At 40.2% G+C, this 19927-nt stretch overlaps 1 protein-coding gene and 1 non-coding gene across 4 annotated transcripts in view; one reads left to right on the top strand and one right to left on the bottom strand.

Annotated features, from left to right (window-relative positions):
* Positions 1 to 19927, top strand: part of NVL (nuclear VCP like) — a 107321-nt gene that overhangs the window by 23734 nt on the left and 63660 nt on the right. For 2 of the 3 annotated variants that reach the window (XM_024231690.3, XM_054519790.2), the window contains 8 exons: positions 1482 to 1614; positions 1836 to 1912; positions 2795 to 2929; positions 6016 to 6117; positions 10086 to 10203; positions 12276 to 12420; positions 16960 to 17209; positions 18713 to 18931. In XM_024231690.3, the coding sequence (XP_024087458.2) occupies positions 1482 to 1614; positions 1836 to 1912; positions 2795 to 2929; positions 6016 to 6117; positions 10086 to 10203; positions 12276 to 12420; positions 16960 to 17209; positions 18713 to 18931 (1179 nt within the window). Of the gene's footprint in view, positions 1 to 1481; positions 1615 to 1835; positions 1913 to 2794; positions 2930 to 4874; positions 4956 to 6015; positions 6118 to 10085; positions 10204 to 12275; positions 12421 to 16959; positions 17210 to 18712; positions 18932 to 19927 lie in introns of all 3 variants that reach the window. The other variant, XM_054519792.2, reaches the window with a different exon arrangement.
* On the bottom strand, positions 1165 to 1268 carry LOC112131017 (U6 spliceosomal RNA). Its single transcript, XR_002913174.1, has one exon. It is a non-coding gene; the product is annotated as a U6 spliceosomal RNA (small nuclear RNA).

Below are 19927 nucleotides of genomic sequence, written 5' to 3' on the forward strand. Positions count from 1 at the left end.
GCCATGTTGCTCAGGCTGGTCTTGAACTCCTGAGCTCAAGTGATCCACCTACCTCAGCCTGAATCATACTTAAAAAAAAAATTTTTTTGGCCAGGCGCATTGGCTCATGCCTGTATTCCCAGCACTTTGGGAGACCGAGGCGGGCAGATCACGAGGTCAGGAGATTGAGACCATCCTGGCTAACACGGTGAAACCCCGTCTCTACTAAAAATACAAAAAGTTAGCCAGGTGTCGTGGCGGGCGCCTGTAGTCCCCGCTACTTAGGAGGCTGAGGCAGGAGAATGACGTGAACCCGGCAGGTGGAGCTTGCAGTGTGCTGAGATTGTGCCACTGCACTCCATCCTGGGTGACAGAGCGAGACTCCGTCTCAAAAAAAAAAAATTTTTTTTAAAGAGTTGTAATATTGCTACATCACCCAGGCTGGAGTGCGTCACTTTTCACAGGCATGCAGAGAACGCTATAGCCTTGAAACCCTGAGCTCAAGTGGTCCTTCTGCCTCTCAAGTAGCTGGGGCTACAGGTGTGTCCCAGTGTGCTTGGCTGAATTATACTTTGTTATGGCTGTCAAAGCAGCCCTATAGTCATATTTAATTTAGTGAATCATCAGCTGTCAGATGAAGACAACTATGTAGAAGACTCAGTGAGAAATAAAAGGCAAATATCAGTGTCATTAATCAAGGAGCTCACAATTCAGTGAGAGAGACAGAGATAAGTGAATCACTCATACAAGACAGATTATTCCAACTGATAATAGTTGCAAATGCAGTGTCCTGGGAATGTGAGGACAAGATTAAATCTAACTGAAAGAGGGCCGTGTAGGGCAGCTCACACCTGTAATCCCAGCACTTTGGGAGGCTGAGGTGGGCAGATCACCTGAGGTCAGGAGTTCAATACCAGCCTGGCCAACATGGCAAAACCCCGTCTCTACTGATAATATAAAAATTAGCTGGGCATGGTGGTGGGCTACTTGGGAGGCTGAGGCAGGAGAATTGTTTGAACCTAGGAGGTGGAGGTTGCAGTGAGCTGAAATCGCACTGTTGCACTCCAGCCTGGGTGACAAGAGCGAAACTCTGTCTCAAAACAGAAACAAAAGCAAACTCTAACTGAAAGAATCTGGAAAAGAAGCAGCATTCAAATGTTAAGATTTCTTTTTTCTTTTTTTTTTCCCCATATAGGATGCTTCACAAATTTCCATGTCATCCTTGCACAGGGGCCATGCTAATCTTTGTATCATTCCAATTTTAGTATATGTGCTGCCAAGGCCAGCACCAAATGTTAAGATTTAAACTGAGCTTTAAGGGGATGAGGAGAAGGACATTCCCAATAGACAGCATCTTTGAGCAAAGAGGTTGGGAATAGTTAACAGAGGTGAAAGTGCTAGGGCAGGAATGAATTTTCTTTACAATGCCCCTCTTTAAAAAGTAAAACAATTATTGGCATAGAATTTTAAGCATAACATATTTAAATTTATTTTCTTTCCAGGGTTCAAAAGATTCTTCTCTTTTGGAGAGTGATATGAAATGGAAAGGCAAGCTAAAGAATAAAGGAAGCAAAAGGAAGAAAGAAGATCTTCAGGAAGTAGATGGAGAAATTGAAGCTGTCCTGCAAAAGAAAGGTAAGGTGTGAGTCTTATTGGTGGCAGTGGTCATGTTTGCAGTGAGAGAAGCATCATTCTGTTCCAAGCTATTTTGCTTGAGGGACCTTCTATGTGCAGAAATGTTTACCAGAAAATATTTCTATATTTAATGGACCTTTGTTTACTTAAAAACTATTCATTATAGTTATGAGTTACTACTGAATCATTAATCTTTTCATCTCCTCATTTTTGTTTACCAGCTAAAGCCAGGGGGTTAGAATTCCAGATCTCCAACGTGAAGTTTGAAGATGTGGGAGGCAATGATATGACATTAAAAGTTAGTGCAAATTCTCAATTTTACCTCAAATGGATATATTACTAATCAGTTATGAAAAAAAAGCCTACCTCTTTGTTTCTAATATGATCTGGGTGTAGAAAAGGAAACTGGGAAGGTTGAGAAGGGCAAGCCTGACCTGTACCCTTTAGGGCATTGCAGGAGAAAAGATGCATATTATTTTGAACTTTTCTATTATTTTAATTATAGTATATATAAGATCCGTGCTTTATAAGTAATATTGTCTTAACAGTACTAATAGTAATGGTAACTTTATTTTTATTTATTTTTTATTTTATTTTATTTATTTATTTATTTTGAGAAGGAGTGTAGCTCTGTCGCCAGGCTGGAGTGCAGTGGTGCGATCTCGGCTCACTGCAACCTCCGCCTCCCAGGTTCAAGCGATTCTCCTGCCTCAGCCACCCGAGTAGCTGGGATTACAGGCACGTGCCGCCATGCCCAGCTAATTTTTGTATTTTTAGTAGAGACAGGGCTTTACCACGTTGGCCAGGATGGTCTTGATCTCCTGACTTCGTGATCTGCCCACCTCAGCCTCCCAAAGTGCTGGGATTACAGGCGTGAGCCACCACGTCCAGCCGTAATGGTAACTTTATTTTTAATGCCTACTCTTTTTCATCTGCCATGCTAGTTAACTTTGCATTACATCCTCAAGGTACATAATGTTACAGCTTAGGAAATAGCTCCTCAGAGAGGTTATTGCTGAAATCACACAGTAGGTACCAGAGCCAGGATTCAAAGTCTGATCTAAGTCTAAGGTGTATATTCTACCTATCTACTCCATTTTGCTGCTCCGAAAAATAGGACATTTCATTCTACATTGATTCTTCTGTCTTGAAAGACATCCTTGTGCTTATCCTCTGCTAGGAGGTCTGCAAGATGCTCATACACATGCGTCACCCGGAGGTGTACCACCACCTGGGCGTCGTGCCCCCTCGTGGAGTTCTCCTTCATGGACCACCAGGCTGTGGGAAGACATTACTTGCACATGCAATTGCTGGGGTGAGGCTTGCTGACATTTGTTTGCTTTTGCTGTTTTTGTTGTTATTATTTGTTTTTGTTTTTTCTCTTTGGTCAACTTAAACCAGACATGGCATTCTTCAGGAAGAGAACATAGTCATTGGAATTGATCCCTTTGTTATCATGCTGGTATTATTTGTGGTATTTATTCATTTAGTATATTTATTGTTTCTCACGAGCAACTTGAGGGTTTTTTTTTTAATGTATGTAATTGTTTATATGGCAAGAGTTAGATAAAAAGTAAAATAATACATTTTTTTTTTTTTTTTGGAGACAGAGTCTCACTCTGTCGCCCAGGCTGGAATGCAGTGGCGTGATCTTGGCCCACTGCAACCTCCGCCTCCTGGGTTCAAGCAATTCTCCTGCCTCAGCCTCCCCAGTAGCTGGGACTACAGGCACACGCCACCACGCCAGGCTAATTTTTTGTATTATAGTGGAGACGGGGTTTCACCCTGTTGCCCAGGCTGGTCTTGAGCTCCTGAGGTGAGGCAATTAGCTCGCCTCAGCCTCCCAAAGTGCTAGGATTACAGGTGTGAGTCACCACGCCCAGCCATAATAATACAGTTTTAAACAAACCTTTTTATCAACACATAGCTTACATTTTAGTTACTTCGCTTTCCCTTTAACCCAATGGTTATTTCATTTTACTTATTTTTTTGAGACAGAGTTTCACTGTCACCCAGGCTGGAGTGCAATGGTGCAATCATGGCTCACTACAGCCTCAACTTCCCAGGCTCAAGTGGTCCTCCCACCTTAGCCTCCCAAGTAACTGGAACCACAGACACATACCACCACGCCCAGCTAATGTTTTTGTTTTTTTGTAGAGATGAATCCCACTATGTTGCCTGGCTGGTCTTAAACTCCTGGCCTCGAGCAGTCCTCCTGTCTCAGTCTTCCAAAGTGCTGGGATTATAGGCATGGGCCACTGCACCTGCCCTCCCAGTGGTTCTAAGGAGCAGTAAAATAAGAAAACTAGAGTTATATTATTTTTCATAGAGCTAAATTTATTCAAAATTTTTATTTAGAGTCATGTTCTTATACTTTTTAGTTTTAAAATAATTCTTTCTAAAATGGTAATAATAGACACTTACTTTGAGAAATTAAAAGTTAGCAATCTTATTTTAACCCTCTCAGATTTTTCAGAAACTGTAGGGGGCAGTAATGTAAAATATCCGAGTAACTTCGATTAGAAAAATAGCATGCTCGCCGGACGCAGTGGCTCATGCCTGTAATCCCAGCACTTTGGGAGGCCGAGGCATGTGGATCACCTGAGATCGGGAGTTCAAGACCAGCCTGACCAACATGGAGAAACCCCATCTCTACTAAAAATACAAAATTAGCCGGGTGTGGTGGCGCATGCCTGCAATCCCAGCTACTTGGGGGCTAAGGCAGGAGAATCACTTGAACCCAGGAGATGGAGGTCGCGGTGAGCCAAGATAATGCCATTGCACTCCAGCTTGGGCAACAAGAGCGAGACTCCATCTCAAAAAAAAAAAGAAAAAAGAAAAATAACATGTTATACCAAGCGCTAATACAATAATGTTCTATGAAAGAAAATCATTTGTAAAGGGGGACTTGATTGGTTTGCTTCATTTTTGTTTAATAATTCCATTACATGACTACTGCATGCCAGACTTTGGAATATAGTGTTAAGTACCACAATCGTAGTTCTAATATGAGAGAGACATTAAACAGTCATTCATATAAATAAATGCTGTACATAATAATGACTATAATAAATGGAAGACAAGAAGAATTGCAAAATGGTATGTGGTATGTTAGGATTCCCAAATTAGGGTTGGGTTCAAGGAAGGTTGGTTGAGGAAGTGAAATTTCAAGAAAAGCACAAGAATGGGAGAACAGTAGTCAGTAGTCTCTCTTCTCTTTTTTTTTTTTTGAAACAGATTTTCACTCTGTTGTTGCCCAGGCTGAGTGCAGTGGCATGATCACAGCTCACTGCAGCTTTGACCTCTCAGGCTCAAATGATCCTCCTGCCTCAGCCTTGCAGGTAACTGGGACTGCAGGCATGCATGAGCATGCCTGGCTAATTTATTATTTTTTGTAGAGGTGGGGTCTCACTGTGTTGCCCAGGCTGGTCTCAAACTCCTCTCAAAGTGCTGGGATTACAGGCATGGGCGTCCACACCTGGCCTCTTCTTAAAGAGTCTCCCTCCTCTGGCTAGTAACTGGCTACTCTCTGGGTTAGGATTTGGAGAAATACTAGCAGAATGTGTGGGAAGCATCTGTGTCACAACCCTTGCTATTTTCTCCTTAGCAGATGGGTAAGAATTGTTTTGATAGGCCAGGAATGGTCACTCCTGTATCCCCAGCACTTTGGGAGGCTGAATTGGGAGGATGGCTTGAGGCCAGGAGTTTGAGACCAACCTGGGCAACATAGTGAGACACAGTCTCTCCAAAAAAAAACAAAAAACAACAAAAAAAAACCAAACGAAGAATTGCTTTGGCTGAGCCCTAAGTGGGGATAACATACCTCTTGAAAGACAAGACCCTTTATTCAGAAAAGATAATAGAATTTAATAGTGACATGTATAAAATAAAAACAAGTTGAAGGTATCCACTTAAATGTGTTTGCATGAAACCATTGATTTTTTTTTTTTTTTTTTTTGAGACGGAGTTTTGCTCTTATTGCCCAGGCTGGAGTGCAATGGCGCGATCTAGGCTCACTACAACCTCCGCCTCCCGGGTTCAAGCAATTCTTCTGCCTCAGCCTTCCCGAGTAGCTGGGATTATAGGCATGCGCCACCATGCATGGCTAATTTTTGTATTTTCAGTAAAAATGGGGTTTCTCCATATTGGTCAGGGTGGTCTCGAACTCCTGACCTCAGGTGATCCGCCCACCTCGGCCTCCCAAAGTAGTGGGATTGTAGGCCTGAGCCACTGTGCCCGGCCAAAACCATTGATTTTCAAATAATGTTTTTCACTGGGCCAACATAAAAAGATGAAGTTCCTCAGGAAACTAGCTATTTAAAAAATTTGAGGGGACTGGATAAGAAAAAGTAGGGGAATTAAAATTTGAATATTTGGTTATTCTTTTATGTGTCTGCATAGGAACTTGACCTGCCAATTTTGAAAGTGGCTGCTCCAGAGATTGTGTCTGGAGTATCCGGAGAGTCTGAACAGAAGCTGAGAGAACTATTTGAGCAAGCTGTGGTGAGTCAGTTAATGACTAATGCCAGGTGGCCAGATGCTACCAGCTTATATTAAAGATCCTGCTTTTTCTGATGCTAGTATTTGTTAACCCACTCACTGGCCATTCTTTTATTAATATAAACATGGTAATTTGCTATGCATGATGCCTAAATATTTAAAGTAGATTTAGTGATACCAGCTGTTGGATAAATAACCCTTTTCATTTGAAATCAAACCTAAATGTAATTGGTGAGAAATTCTGGGCTGTCATACCCTGTAGTCATATGTTGAAAATATATTATCCTTACGATATTTTCCACTCACTTTTACTTTCCTTAACTTAAGTTTGGCCAAAAAAACTTGTAAGCAATATAAAAATTGTTATTTAGGATATTATAAAAGCAACCATAAAAATACCAGAATAAATTCTGTCATTCCTTACTAGTAAACTAGGGCAATAATAATACCCAAATCTCATGTGGCTATTGAGAGTATTAAATGAGAGAATTCTTATAAAACCTTCGATATGGTGCCTTGCACACAGCAAAAGCCCTGTAAATATTAGCTGTAAGATTATTCACACTTGAACAAATATCACTGTGTTTAAAACTAAAAAATGGTGAAAAGTTTATTTCATGTCATTATTAGCACTGACAATATATAGTAGCTGATGAATATCCAATACAACTGCTAGAAGCCTGTGTGAAATTAGAAGAGAAATTATATTTAAGCAGTAATTGAGAAAAAAACATTTTAAATAACAAGAATGGGTAGGCCATCTACTTAGTTATTGTGCGGGCTGACATTGAAAAAGCTGTGAGCAACACTATGAGGATAAAGAGAAAAAAGGTGGAAAGGGCAGAGTGCAGAGCAAAGCTGAACTTTTTCAGGTGCTACCTGTTTTCCAAAACGCAGTGGATTTCATTGCTAAATTGGCATGCATAGCCAGAGACAAGTAGTAAATTTTGTGTGTATGGTAAACACGATGAATAAGGATAAGAGGCAAATGGCATCTTTAGGTTGTTAGTTCTGTGTTTAAACCTCTCACTAAACCAGTACTGAGCCAGTACAGTACCTCACAGTAGATGCTCAGTAAATATGTGGCCTAGCACCCCACTTTTTCTGGTCCCCTCTTCCTAATGAGAATGAGTACAGTAAAGCATGTGGATCAGGAAACAAAAAGGTGAAATCCAATCAAGTGATACTTGGTTGAAAACTATGCTTTCTTTAGCACATTCTGATGACCATCATTTATTCTTTTTTTTCCCCATTCAACTTTCCAGGTTACTGACAAGTACTGATGTGCTTGTTTTCTGATGCTTTTGGCCTCTGTAATTTTACTCCTTTGTAACTGGGTAATATATCTAGCAGTCATAGGTGTCTTGTGCAAACATTTTCATAAGGATGATTAGGGAAGAGAGCCAGCTAGTGATAGGCTAAATATCTTTCCCTTTAAAATCTGGTGGTTCCCATGATTTTGAGATGACTTAAGCGACGCTGACAGCCTTACTTAGCATAATCACTGTCACTCCTAACCATTGAGTAACTGATTGAGTAAAATGATTTAGATTGTAAATCTAGATAATTTTCTTCAATTTTTTTCATTTTAACTGATCCTTATCTCCTTGTCTCTTTTTTGTGGTTAAAATATATATAACAGAATTTACCATGTTAAACATTTTTTAAAGTTTTTGTAAATTATTTTATTTCTTCCATGATGATTTAGAGGGACTGTCTTCAAACCAGTACAGATATTTCATAAATAATACCTGGCTGTTTTCTAACCAATTGAGTAATTTGTTGCACAATAAGCCACCTCACATCTTTCAGCAAGAAATACATTAAATTTGAATAGTGAAGACATTACACAATGAATTAGGACAACAGTTTAAATTTGCTTTAAATGTTTCTTTGGGGAAGAGGACACTACACTTCTACTCAATGAAGAGAAACATTTTTACAGTCCAGAGGTCTTTTATTACCACCTATTATGCCATGAATTCACAGGGAAGAGGTTCCAGCAGCTCAGGCTCCTTCCTATTGGTTCTCAGAGTGCACTTCTCTGGGTGGAGCACGCTGACACTTTCCCGTTGGTTTCCTTTTTCTGATCATTTTCCTCCATGCGTTTCAGAAAGCTGTCTCGGCTCTTAGGGTGCTTAATGTGCTCAATACGCACATTGACACATTGATTCTCGCACGTTGATTCTCTTGGCAAGAATCTTGCCCTTAACTTGTTTCTTTACAACAATGCCAGCAGCATGCTGGATAACGTTATAGACTCTTCCAGTTTTGCGGTGGTAACACTTGTGGGATATTCCTTTTTGAACAGTACTCATTCCCTTGATGTCTACAGTATCACATTTCTTTCTTTTCTTTTCTCTTCTTTTTTGAGACAGTGTCTCGTTCTGTTGCCGAGGCTGGAGTGCAGCGGCACAATCTCGGCTCACTGCAACCTCTGCCTCCTGGGTTCAAGCAATTCTCTTGCCTCAGCCTCCCAAATAGCTGGGATTACAGGCATGCACTACCCACCAGCTATTTTTTTTCTTTTTTTTAATTTTTTTTTTTGAGATGGAGTCTCTCTCTGTTGCCCAGGCTGGAGTGTCTCAGCTCACTGCAACCTCCGCCTTCTAGGCTCAAATAATTCTCCTGCCTTGGCCTCCCGAGTAACTGGGATTACAGACATGCACCACCACACCCGGCTAGTTTTTGTATGTTTAGTAGAGATGGGGTTTTGCCATGTTGGCCAGGCTGGTCTTGAACTCCTGACCTCTGGTGATCTACCCGCCTTGGCCTCCCAAAGTGCTGGGATTACAGGTGTGAGCCATGGCGCCTGGCCTACAATATGACATTTCTTATAGATTTGCATATATATAGCCAAAGGAACAGCTCCATGTTTTCTGAAAGGCCTAGAGAACATCTCTCAGGTGCCTCTCCTCTTTCTCTTTGTGTTCATCATTTTGGTGAATTACTGGAAGATGGCAGTTCCAACTGAAAAGGCCATTTTAAACATTTTTAAGTGTACAATTCTGTGGCATTAAGTACATTCATATTGTTGTGTTATCATTACCCCCATCCATTTCCGGAACGTCTTCATGTTCCCAAACAGTAACTCCCCGTTCCTCTCTCCTACCAGTCCCTGGCCACCACCACCATTCTACTTTTTGTCTTAATGAATTTGACTACTCTCGGTAGCTGATCCTTACATCTTAACTTATTCTTTCTGAACCGTATCTGGTTTATTTCTTAAAAACAAAAAACAAAAAACTGGAGGTGATCTTTACACTGATGTATTAGAACTTTACCATCCTTCCTTATTCAGTGTAGCCTTTAAAATAAGCTTCTGGTACTTTTCAGTGTGGATGCTGGGAAAGTTCTGGAGATGGATAGTGGTGATGTTTACACAACAGTCTGAAAATATTTAATGCCACTAAACTATATACCCAAAGTGGTTAGAATGGTAAATTTTATGTATATTTTACCACAGATTTTTTAAAAAGCTTCTGGTGCTTCTCAAATTTACTCTTATAGCAAATTATAGAGAAAGGCTTGGAGATTCTTATGTTGGTAGAAACCCTCATAACGTTTCTAGTAAGCTTGGGTTTGCTAATTTAAAGTTTATAAACTTGTTGTCTTAAGTTTTTTTTTCTGTGCATATGCTTATCCAAAATCATTGTTTCTGTTTCATAGCATAGCAAGTATACCTAATTTACAAAAGAATTTCAGTAGATTTATCACAAAACATGCATTGATGAAGAGACTATAAATGTGTTACCCTATCTGCAGTCTCTTACTGTGTACTTTTAATCATCTTGGTTCTCTTAAGTCAGATAAAAATCAGAAGTAACACATGTGAACTGCCTTCTTTAGGGTTATTCTTTTGGCAAATGATCCTTGACCTTTAAGATTTTTTAAAAAATGTATATGCTTAGCTGTGCTTCAGTATAGGGGATGCATTTATGATTGTCTTTTTGTGATATTTTTATTTCTAGTCAAATGCACCATGTATCATTTTCATTGATGAAATTGATGCTATTACCCCCAAAAGAGAAGTGGCTTCAAAAGATATGGAACGAAGAATTGTAGCCCAACTCCTAACCTGCATGGATGGTTAGTTTAAAATAATAAATTCATCTTAAGAGAATAAATTTTTAAAAATAGTGTAATTAATACATGAAGATATAAAATAATATTCATATAGTAAATATCAAATAGTGTAAAAAAAAAAGTCATACTGGGCACAGTGGCTCATGCCTGTAATCCTAACACTTTGGGAGGCTAAGGTAGGAGGATTGCTTGAGCCTAGTAGTTTGAGGCCAGCCTGGGCAACATAGCAAGATGCTACCTCTAAAAATAAATAAAAAGAAATAGCACTTGTTTTGTGTAAACAAGAAAATTTGAAGCATATATTTTATGTTCCTTGCATTACCAGGTTGTAGTCTGACAGATTGATTGATGAGATAGAGTGTTGCTCTGTCACCCAGTCACCCAGGCTGGAATGCAGTGGCACAATCACAGCTCACTGCAGCCTTGACCTCCTGGGCTCAAGTGATCCTCCCATTTAAGCCTCCCAAGTAGCTGGGACCACAGGTGTGCACCACCATGCCTGGCTTTTTTTTTTTTTTTTTTTTTTTGTTGAGACACAGTCTCTCTCTGTTGGCCAGCCTTGAGTGCAGTGGCACGATCTCAACTCACTGCAACCTCTGCCTCCTGGGTTCAACCTATTCACCTGCCTCAGCCTCCTGAGTAGCTGGGATTACAGGTGCATGCCACCACACCTGGCTGATTTCTGAGATGGGGTGTTGCCATGTTGGCCAGGCTGGTTTCGAACTCCTGACCTCAGGTGATCTACTGGCCTCAGCCTCCTGAAGTGCTGGGATTACAGGCGTGAGCCACTGTGCCTGGGTGTTTTTTTTAGAGACGGTCTCACTATGTTGCCCAGGCTGATCTCGAACTCCTGGGCTCAGTCTTTCTGCTTCAGCCTCCCGAAGTACTGGGATTCTGTTTTATTTTTATCTAAAATTTTCTTGCCATGTCTTTGAGGCCTGCAGTCTGAGAAAATGCTTTCATGGCTTCCTGCTAGCTAAAGAACACACTGTGGCCCGGCGCAGTGGCTCAAGCCTGCAATCCTAGCACTTTGGGAGGCCGTGGGCGGATCATGAGGTCAGGAGATTGAAACCATCCCGGTTAACACGGTGAGACCCTGTCTGTATTAAAAAACTGAAAAATTAAAAAAATTAGCCAGGCGTGGTGGCGGGCGCCTGTAGTCCCAGCTACTCGGGAGGCTGAGGCAGGAGAATGGCGTGAACCCGGGAGGCGGAGCTTGTAGTGAGCCGAGATGGCGCAACTGCACTTCAGCCTGGGCGACAGAGCGAGACTCGGTCTCAAAAAAAAAAAAAAAAGAACAGACTGTATAAACTCCTCATGATTTAATTAGCATCTTACTACCTTCTTGTTACCTGTGAGGGAAAATAACCTCAGACTCCCTGCTCTTCAATCCTGGTTCAGCTGAGAGAAGTAATACTTAGGAAAGATAAGATTTAAGCCCTCAGTTTTGTCCATTCCTAGAAATACATTCCTTGATTAAGCCAGAACAGCTGAAGACTATTTTGTATTCCCCTGCTCGAATTAATTTTATCAGTCTATTCGGAGACACAGACTTCGGCATCCTCCTCAGCCTCCCTGTTGTCCTGCTCACCTTGCCTGGATGTGCCATGCATGCTTGACCTTCTGTGCTTTCACTAATACTCTTTCTTCTACACAGAATTCCATTAGCCTATATATCTGCTTGTTAAAATTGTATTTACCCTTCAAGCCTTTTCTGAAATGTAACCACATCCGTGAACCCTCCCTTATTCCTCAGTTGGAATTCATGATGTCTTTTCTCGTATTACCTTGGTGCTTTGTTTATATCTGTTATTATACTTCACAAAATTTGTCTGATGCCATTTTTTTATTTACACACTCAGTGTTTCTCAATAGATTGTGAACTGCTGAGGACAGAGTTTGTATTTTATTTATCCTCCTCACACCTTTTACATATTTGACATTTAATAAATGTTGGTTTTATATATATGTTGCTGTCAAAATCTGTAATACTTTAACCATGAAATGATTCTGTAACCATTATTGCCCTCAATGTCAAGTGCTTTGTTCACTACTCTTTCTCTGTCTCTTACTAGATCTGAATGATGTGGCTGCTACAGCCCGGGTCCTAGTTATTGGAGCTACTAATCGACCAGACTCGTTAGACCCTGCTTTGAGACGTGCAGGAAGGTTCGACCGAGAAATATGCCTAGGTATCCCAGATGAAGCATCCAGGGAAAGGTATACTCTTATAGAATGAAGTTTGTATGCCACTAAGTCATCTTAACTGAATGGTTTGAAAGTAAGAGGTGAGAAATACCATGTAGCCTTTCTTTCTCTCTCACTTTCTTTTTGTACCAGTTAAATTGATTTGGAAAAGGAGAAGCCCACATTAAGAAAATCGTTTATGCTTGGGTGCAGTGGCTCATGCCCGTAATCCCAACACTTTGGGAGGCCAAGGCAGGAGGATCACTTGAGACCAGGAGTTTGAGCCTGGGCAACATAGTGTGACCCTGTCTGTACAAAAAATAAAATCAGCTGTGCACACACCTGTAGTCCTGGCTACTCAGGAGGCTGAAGCACAGGAGGATTGCTTGAGCCCAGGAGTTCAAGGCTGCAGTAAGTTATGATTGTGCCACTGCACTCCAGCCTGGGTGACAGAGGGAGGCCCCACCTCTATAAAAAAAAAGAGGAAGAAAACAATTTACTCATCAGTAGGATAATTGTTTCAGGTTGTTTTTTCAGAAGTAGTAATGGACTTATGTATCCATACTAATTTGTCTGATCTTATTAACAATGGCTTGCATTCTTTAGTTGGCTGACCAGGTTAGTGGCAATGTCTGGAGCTATGGCATACAGCAACCATCTGGTCCACTTATAGGTTAAATCTCAGTACCATATGTTTAACCTATTGCACTAACCTGTCTGAGACCACAGGTCCTGTTACCAGTAATGAAATGGCAGCCGGACAGTTGAAAGCTGTTTGCTGCAGTACCAGCCTTTCCTAGTAATTGAGCAAATGAGTAATGTCCATAGAGCAAATAAACATCCACCAATAACCAGAAATATAACTTCACAAGCGAGACTATCTCAGGAAGCACTGTTGAGGTGGTGGAGTGGAAATCTAGTTAAGAAATGTTCTGGGTCGGGCACGGTGGCTCACACCTGTAATCCCAGCACTTTGGGAAGCCAAGGCGGGCAGATCACGAGGTCAGGAGATCGAGACCATCTTGGCTAACACGGTGAAACCCCGTTTCTACTAAAAATACAAAAAATTAGCCGGGCGTGGTGGCGGGCTCCTGTAGTCCCAGCTACTCGGGAGGCTGAGGCAGGAGAATGGCATGAACCCAGGAGGCAGAGCTTGCAGTGAGCCGAGATGGCGCCACTGCACTCCATCCTGGATGACAGAGTGAGACTCCGTCTCAAAAAAAAAAGAAATGTTCTGAAATATGAGGTCAGGTGCGGTGGCTCACACCTGTAATCCTAGCACTTTGGGAGGCCAAGGAGGGTGGATCCCTTGAGGTCAGGAGTTCGAGACCAGCCTAGCCAACATGGTGAAACCCCATCTCTGCTAAAAAAACACAAAAAAATTAGCCGGGCGTGGTGGTGCACGCCTGTAATCCCAGCTACTTAGGAGACTGAGGCAGGGGAATCGCTTGAACCTGGGAGGTGGAGGTTGTAGTGAGCTGATGTCATGCCACTGTACTCTATCCAGCCTGGGTGACACAGCGAAACCCTGTCTCAAAAAAAAAAAGTATTTAATGAGGAAGGGGTGCACTGAAGATCCTGGTGAGGTTCAGGAACAGTGTGGGAGTAATTGCACATATAAGCTCAGACATGTGAGACTGGGCAAAGTGCTGCATGTGAGACTGTGATCTCAGATAGGGGCTAGATCCAGGTGATGACAAGGTCCAGGGTATGAGTAAGTGTAAGTAAGGAGGGGAAAGGCAAGACCTAGGCGGGACTGGGTTGCAGAGGCAATGAATAGATGCCCAAACTTTGAGCCAGTGAAGGAAAGTTATTCCACCTCTGCCTCCTGTTATCCTTGGTCCTTGTCCAATGTTTTTAACATTTCCAAGCTTTAGTTTATTTACCTATAATGTAGTAATAATAATAGTAATAACTTTATCTGTAAAGTGATCATAATACTATAAATTAAAGGCTTCCTGTGAGTATTGAATTAACATAACCTAGCACAATATCTGACATAGAGAATTTTTTTAATAAGGTAGCTATTGATAGCTGTCTCTTTTATTATTACTATTTTTTATATAGAGAAAGGGTCTCACTATGTTGCCCAGGCTCATCTTGAACTCCTGCCCTCAAATGATCCTCCAGATATCATCCTGTACTTCAAAACCATTAAATTATGGAAAAGTTTCAGCGTACATAAAAGGAGACCCGTACAATTGTTCCAGTTTCTATTGGTGTAAAACAGACCACACCAAAATTTAGTGTCTTACAGCAATACCCATTTTATTGTGTCTCACAGTTTCTGTGGATCAAGAATTTAGAAAGGCCTCAGCTAGATGGTTCTGCCTCACGGTCTCACGTGGCTGCAGTAGCTGGAGCTAGAACAGTGGTAGCTTTCCCTTCTTTTGGAGTTTCTACAGTATGATGACCAAAAATACCCACTTTTTTTAGGGATAGAGTACAACTATGAAAAGGACGATATTATTTTCTGTTAGCCATTTTCATAACATCCAAAATGTTCTTAGTACAGATAGTCCCCAACTGACAATGGTTTGGCTTTTAGTTTTTCAACTTTACAAAGGGTTTATCATGATGTTTTTGACTTAAGATGGGTTTATCAGGACGTAAACTCATGGTAAGTCGAAGAGTGTTTTGTATTCTTGTGCATAGTAGCAAACTGGATCTGTGTCTTTTGGAAATAGTTCTTTAGTGGAAAGTTTTCTTGATTCCCATTATTCAGAGTATCCCAGTGAAACTTTAAAAAATTTGTCAGTAATGTTTATCTGCTTCTATTCTGCTCACTTATATGATCCCAAATGATTTTTCTGTAATTTATTCTTTATTAGCTTGACATTTGAAAATATTAGTCTTCTTTACAAATTTATTAATTTTAAAATACATTTGCTTGTCCAAGTTAGTTTATAATATCAAAATATGTAAATAAGAATTAACATTCATTGGCGCATGCCTATAATCCCAGCTACTTGGGAGGCTGAGGCAGGAGAATCGCTTGAACCCAGGAGGCGGAGGTTGCAGTGAGCCGAGATCGCGCCATTGCACTCCAGCCAGGGCAACAAGAGCAAAACTCCGTCTCAGAAAAAAAAAAGAATTAACATTCATTGGGCACTAACTGTGGATCAGCCATTGTTTTATGCGCTTTGCATGTATTCATTTGTAGCAACAGCCCTCTGAATAAGTGCTACTATAATATAGATTGAATAAATGAAGAAACTGAAGCACAAAGATTAAGTAACTGGCCCAGATTACAAAGGGTAACAGAGCTGGGATTCAGACTCTTGCAGTATGGCTTCAGACCTTTCATCCTGAATATCTTTTTTTTTTATTATTTGAGACCGAGTCTTGCTCTATCGTCCAGGCTGGAGTGCAGTAACACAATCTTGGCTCACTGCAACCTCTGCCTCCCAGTTCAAGCCAGTTCTCCTTCTTCAGGCTCCCGTGTAGCTAGGATTACAGCTACCCGCCCCCATGCCCAGCTAATTTTTTTTTTTTTTTTTTTTTGAGACGGAGTCTCGCTCTGTTGCCCAGGCTGGAGTGCAATGGCGTGACCTCGGCTCACTGCAAGCTCCACCTCCCAGGTTCATGCCATTCTCCTTCCTCAGCCTCCCGAGTAGCTGGGACTACAGGCGCCTGCCACCACGTCTGGCTAATTTTTTGTATTTTTAGTAGAGACGGGGTTTCACCGTGTTAGCCAGGATGGTCTTGATCTCCTGACCTCGTGATCTGCCTGCCTCGGCCTCCCAAAGTGCTGGGATTACAAGGCGTGAGCCACTGCTCCCGGCCATGCCCAGCTAATTTTTGTATATTTAGAAGAGATGGGATTTTGCCATGTTGGCCAGGCTAATCTCAAACTCTTGACCTCAGGTGATTTGCCTGCCTCAGCCTCCCAGAGTGCTGGGATTGCAGGCGTGAGCCACCGCACCTGGCCTCATCTTGAATATCTTTACTTCTTTTAAGTTTTTATTCAGTAGGTCTTATCAGAAATTGTTCAAGATATTCCTTTAATAACAATTATCTAGAAGTCCAGATGTTTATGGATACCATGCTGCCAGTTAGGTTGAACAAATTTTCCATACGTGTAGTACAGGGGATGAACAATAGGTAAAGATAAAGTTGGAGGTGTAACTGTCCTAATATGAAATGGGAAGTATATGGCAAGATAATTTTCAATGATGAAGATAATTAATGGTTTGTGTGAATGTGGGGGCTTTTATTTCTGGTAGATATCCAGTTAATCTACTGTAAAAGTACCCCCATAAGTTATTTATCTTATTTCCCCTGTAATGTTGTAAATTCTTAAAGGCAAAATATTTTTTTAAAATTCTGTGTATTCGTCACAGCACTTAGCATGGTTCCTAACAAAGCAGATATTTACCATAATCCTTTCTGGAATAAGATGGAACATGTAATAATGACAGCGTTTGTTGAGTGAATGAACTATTTGATCTTATATAGTATCCATTTTGATACCTTTGGCAGACGTGAAGGACTTCAAATAAATATAGTTGGTGACTTGTTTTTACTATTAGATCAGGAATCAGACATTTTTTTCCCCTGTCTTTTCTACAGAATACTTCAAACATTGTGCAGAAAACTGAGGCTTCCTCAAGCTTTTGATTTCTGTCATTTAGCACACCTAACTCCAGGCTTTGTTGGTGCTGATCTCATGGCACTGTGCCGAGAGGCAGCAATGTGTGCAGTCAATAGAGTCTTAATGAAGCTACAGGAACAGCAGAAGAAAAATCCTGAAATGGAAGATTTGCCATCTAAAGGAGTCCAGGAGGAAAGGCTGGGAACTGAGCCCACTTCTGAAACACAGGTGCTTTCTCTAAAGGCACCTTAAATTGTCCTTTTAATGTTCTTTGTGTTATCTTACATTGAAGCAAGGGTCAACATAATTGAGGTTTATTACTTTCTGTTTTATTGGCATTTAACCTATAGAATAATTATCATTTATACCCACAATGTTTATCATTTCAAAAATATGAGTTGTTTTATGTTTAGTTTATTCTGAATAAATTCATTTTACAATAATGATTATGAAATTCTGGAATGGGGTTGGCAGACTATGGCCTACCCACCCACCACGTGTTTTTGTAAATTAAAGTTGTATTGGAACACAGCCATGTTCATTTGTATACATGTTGTCTGTTTCTGCTTTCGTTCTTCACGGCAGAATTCACACAGGAGTATGCAGCAGAGACCGTGGCCCACAAAGCCTACAGTGTTTACAGTCTAGTCCTTTACAGAAAAAGGTTGTCAACCCCTATTTCAGCATTGGCATTTAATTATATCTCCTGGTTAACTTTTGGTTAGGTAGATTACAGTGGTCTGTTGACATAACTATATCCACGTCGGTAGCTGCAAACAGCTCTGGAGGACAGTCATGTGAATCATAGGGGACCGTTATCAGTCCAAGATCGGTATTAAATTTTTTAGTTTTATGAGTCATGAAAATTCAATACATATAGCATTTCATATAGCATTTTATAGCTTGCACAGATGGCTTCTGTATGTTATATAATTTGATCCCTGTAACCTTATATAAATATCATTTTCCCCATTTTATAATCAAAGGCACTAAGCTTAAGAGGTTGTGGTTTCCCCAAGCCCATACAGCTTCTACTTTATAGAGCAGGGGCTTCAATGAGCAGGGGCTTCAATCCAGATGTTTTGTTCTCAGATAATTTGTTTTTTTCTTAGACATTTGAAACTGCAATTACTTCTGTAAAAAATAACAAACTCATTCCTTTTATAATATTGCATATAAATTAATATTTTATAAATTGAATTAATTGGTTACCTGTTTTTTAGACTTATCCTTTCATCTTCTCCACAAAGCAGGAAATCTGCCTTTTAAGATTTGATAGTAATAGGAAAATTGCCTTCCCTCTACTTAGTTGATAAACCATCAAGGAACCATATTAATGAATTATACTACCTCCAGCGTAACTTTGTTTTAATTTCATCAGGATTCAGCTGTTTCTTGAACATTTATAAATGAAACATGGGAAATATCATGGTTGCTGAAATGAATATTTGCCAACTGCTTATATTTGCTAAACCTAGCCCTAGTATATAGAAATCATTCTTATATGTTTAATTATAATTATAATTGGTATATCTTTACTTGACCAGAGCATATGATCCTTTAGAATAAAATGAACTTGTCTCATGTCAGAAAGAAAATTATTAAAATACATAGAAGTTCAGGATAGCTTATGGAAAATTACAGTAATAATTTTTACAAGTAGAAAATGTAACTTTTCAATAGCTGTTGTGGTGTTTCTTTATTTTTTTCCCCTCAATTGTTCCCTTCAAGGATGAATTACAGAGGCTGCTGGGGTTGCTAAGAGACCAAGATCCCCTCTCAGAGGAGCAGATGCAAGGACTGTGCATTGAACTGAATGATTTCATTGTTGCTCTATCCTCAGTCCAACCCTCTGCCAAAAGGGAAGGCTTTGTCACTGTCCCTAATGTGACATGGGCAGATATTGGTGCCCTGGAAGACATTAGAGAGGAGCTCACCATGGCAATATTGGTAGGTATATCAGCTGCCAAATATTATTGGCATGTCATGGATTAAAGACCAGAGATAAAGCTCCATGCATGTGTACTAGGTTCTGTGGCTAAACTGACTTGACTATAATCACTGTGTCTAACTTGACTTGAATGTGGCACTTCTTTCAAGTGCTAAGCCCCCAACAATGGTTTTTCTTTTGTTTGAGATGCGATTTATTTATTTGTTTATTTTTTTAAATTGATGTATCATAGTTGTAAATATTTTTGGGGTACATGTGATATTTTGATATATATATTAAATGTGTAATGATGAAGTCAGGGTAATTGGGATATTCATCACCTCTAATGTTTATGTTTTCTTTGTGTTGGGAACATTATACTTTTTTTCTTCTAGCTGTTTTGAAATATACTTTTTTCTTCTAGCTATTTTGAAATATAATTTCCCTACCGTGCTATCAAATACCAGAACTTATTACTCCTGTCTAACTATTTTTTTTACCGATTAACCAACTTCTCTTCATCGTATTCCTCTCCACCTTCCCTTCCCAGCCTCTGGTAACCATCAGTTTGCTCTCTGTCTCTATGAGATCCACTTTATTAGCTCCCACTGTGAGTGAGAATGTGCAATATTTGCCTTTCTGTGCCTGGTTTATTTCACTAACATAATGACCTCTAGTTCCATCCATGTTGCTGCAAATGACAGGATTTCATTCATTTTTGTGGCTGAATAATATTCCATTGAGACCCATTTTATGCTGATCCTTTTGGTTGTGCTTCATTTCTGTAGCAGTGAGTTTAAACAACCACAAAAAACTACAGGTTTCCGTCAAGACCAAATTGTTTGACAAAGACTTTCTGAACTTGATCTTATGGGTCAAGGCAATTTTAATGCACATAAAACTTTGGATTAATTTTTATTTACTTTACTTTTCTACTCATCATTCCGTGGTTCATTAATTGAAATATGATCGATTTAGAGGTAGGTACTACTGAAAGAGAAAATACACTGGGATTA

Source organism: Pongo abelii, chromosome 1, assembly GCF_028885655.2.
Source record: "Pongo abelii isolate AG06213 chromosome 1, NHGRI_mPonAbe1-v2.0_pri, whole genome shotgun sequence".
Classification (NCBI taxonomy): domain Eukaryota; kingdom Metazoa; phylum Chordata; class Mammalia; order Primates; family Hominidae; genus Pongo; species Pongo abelii.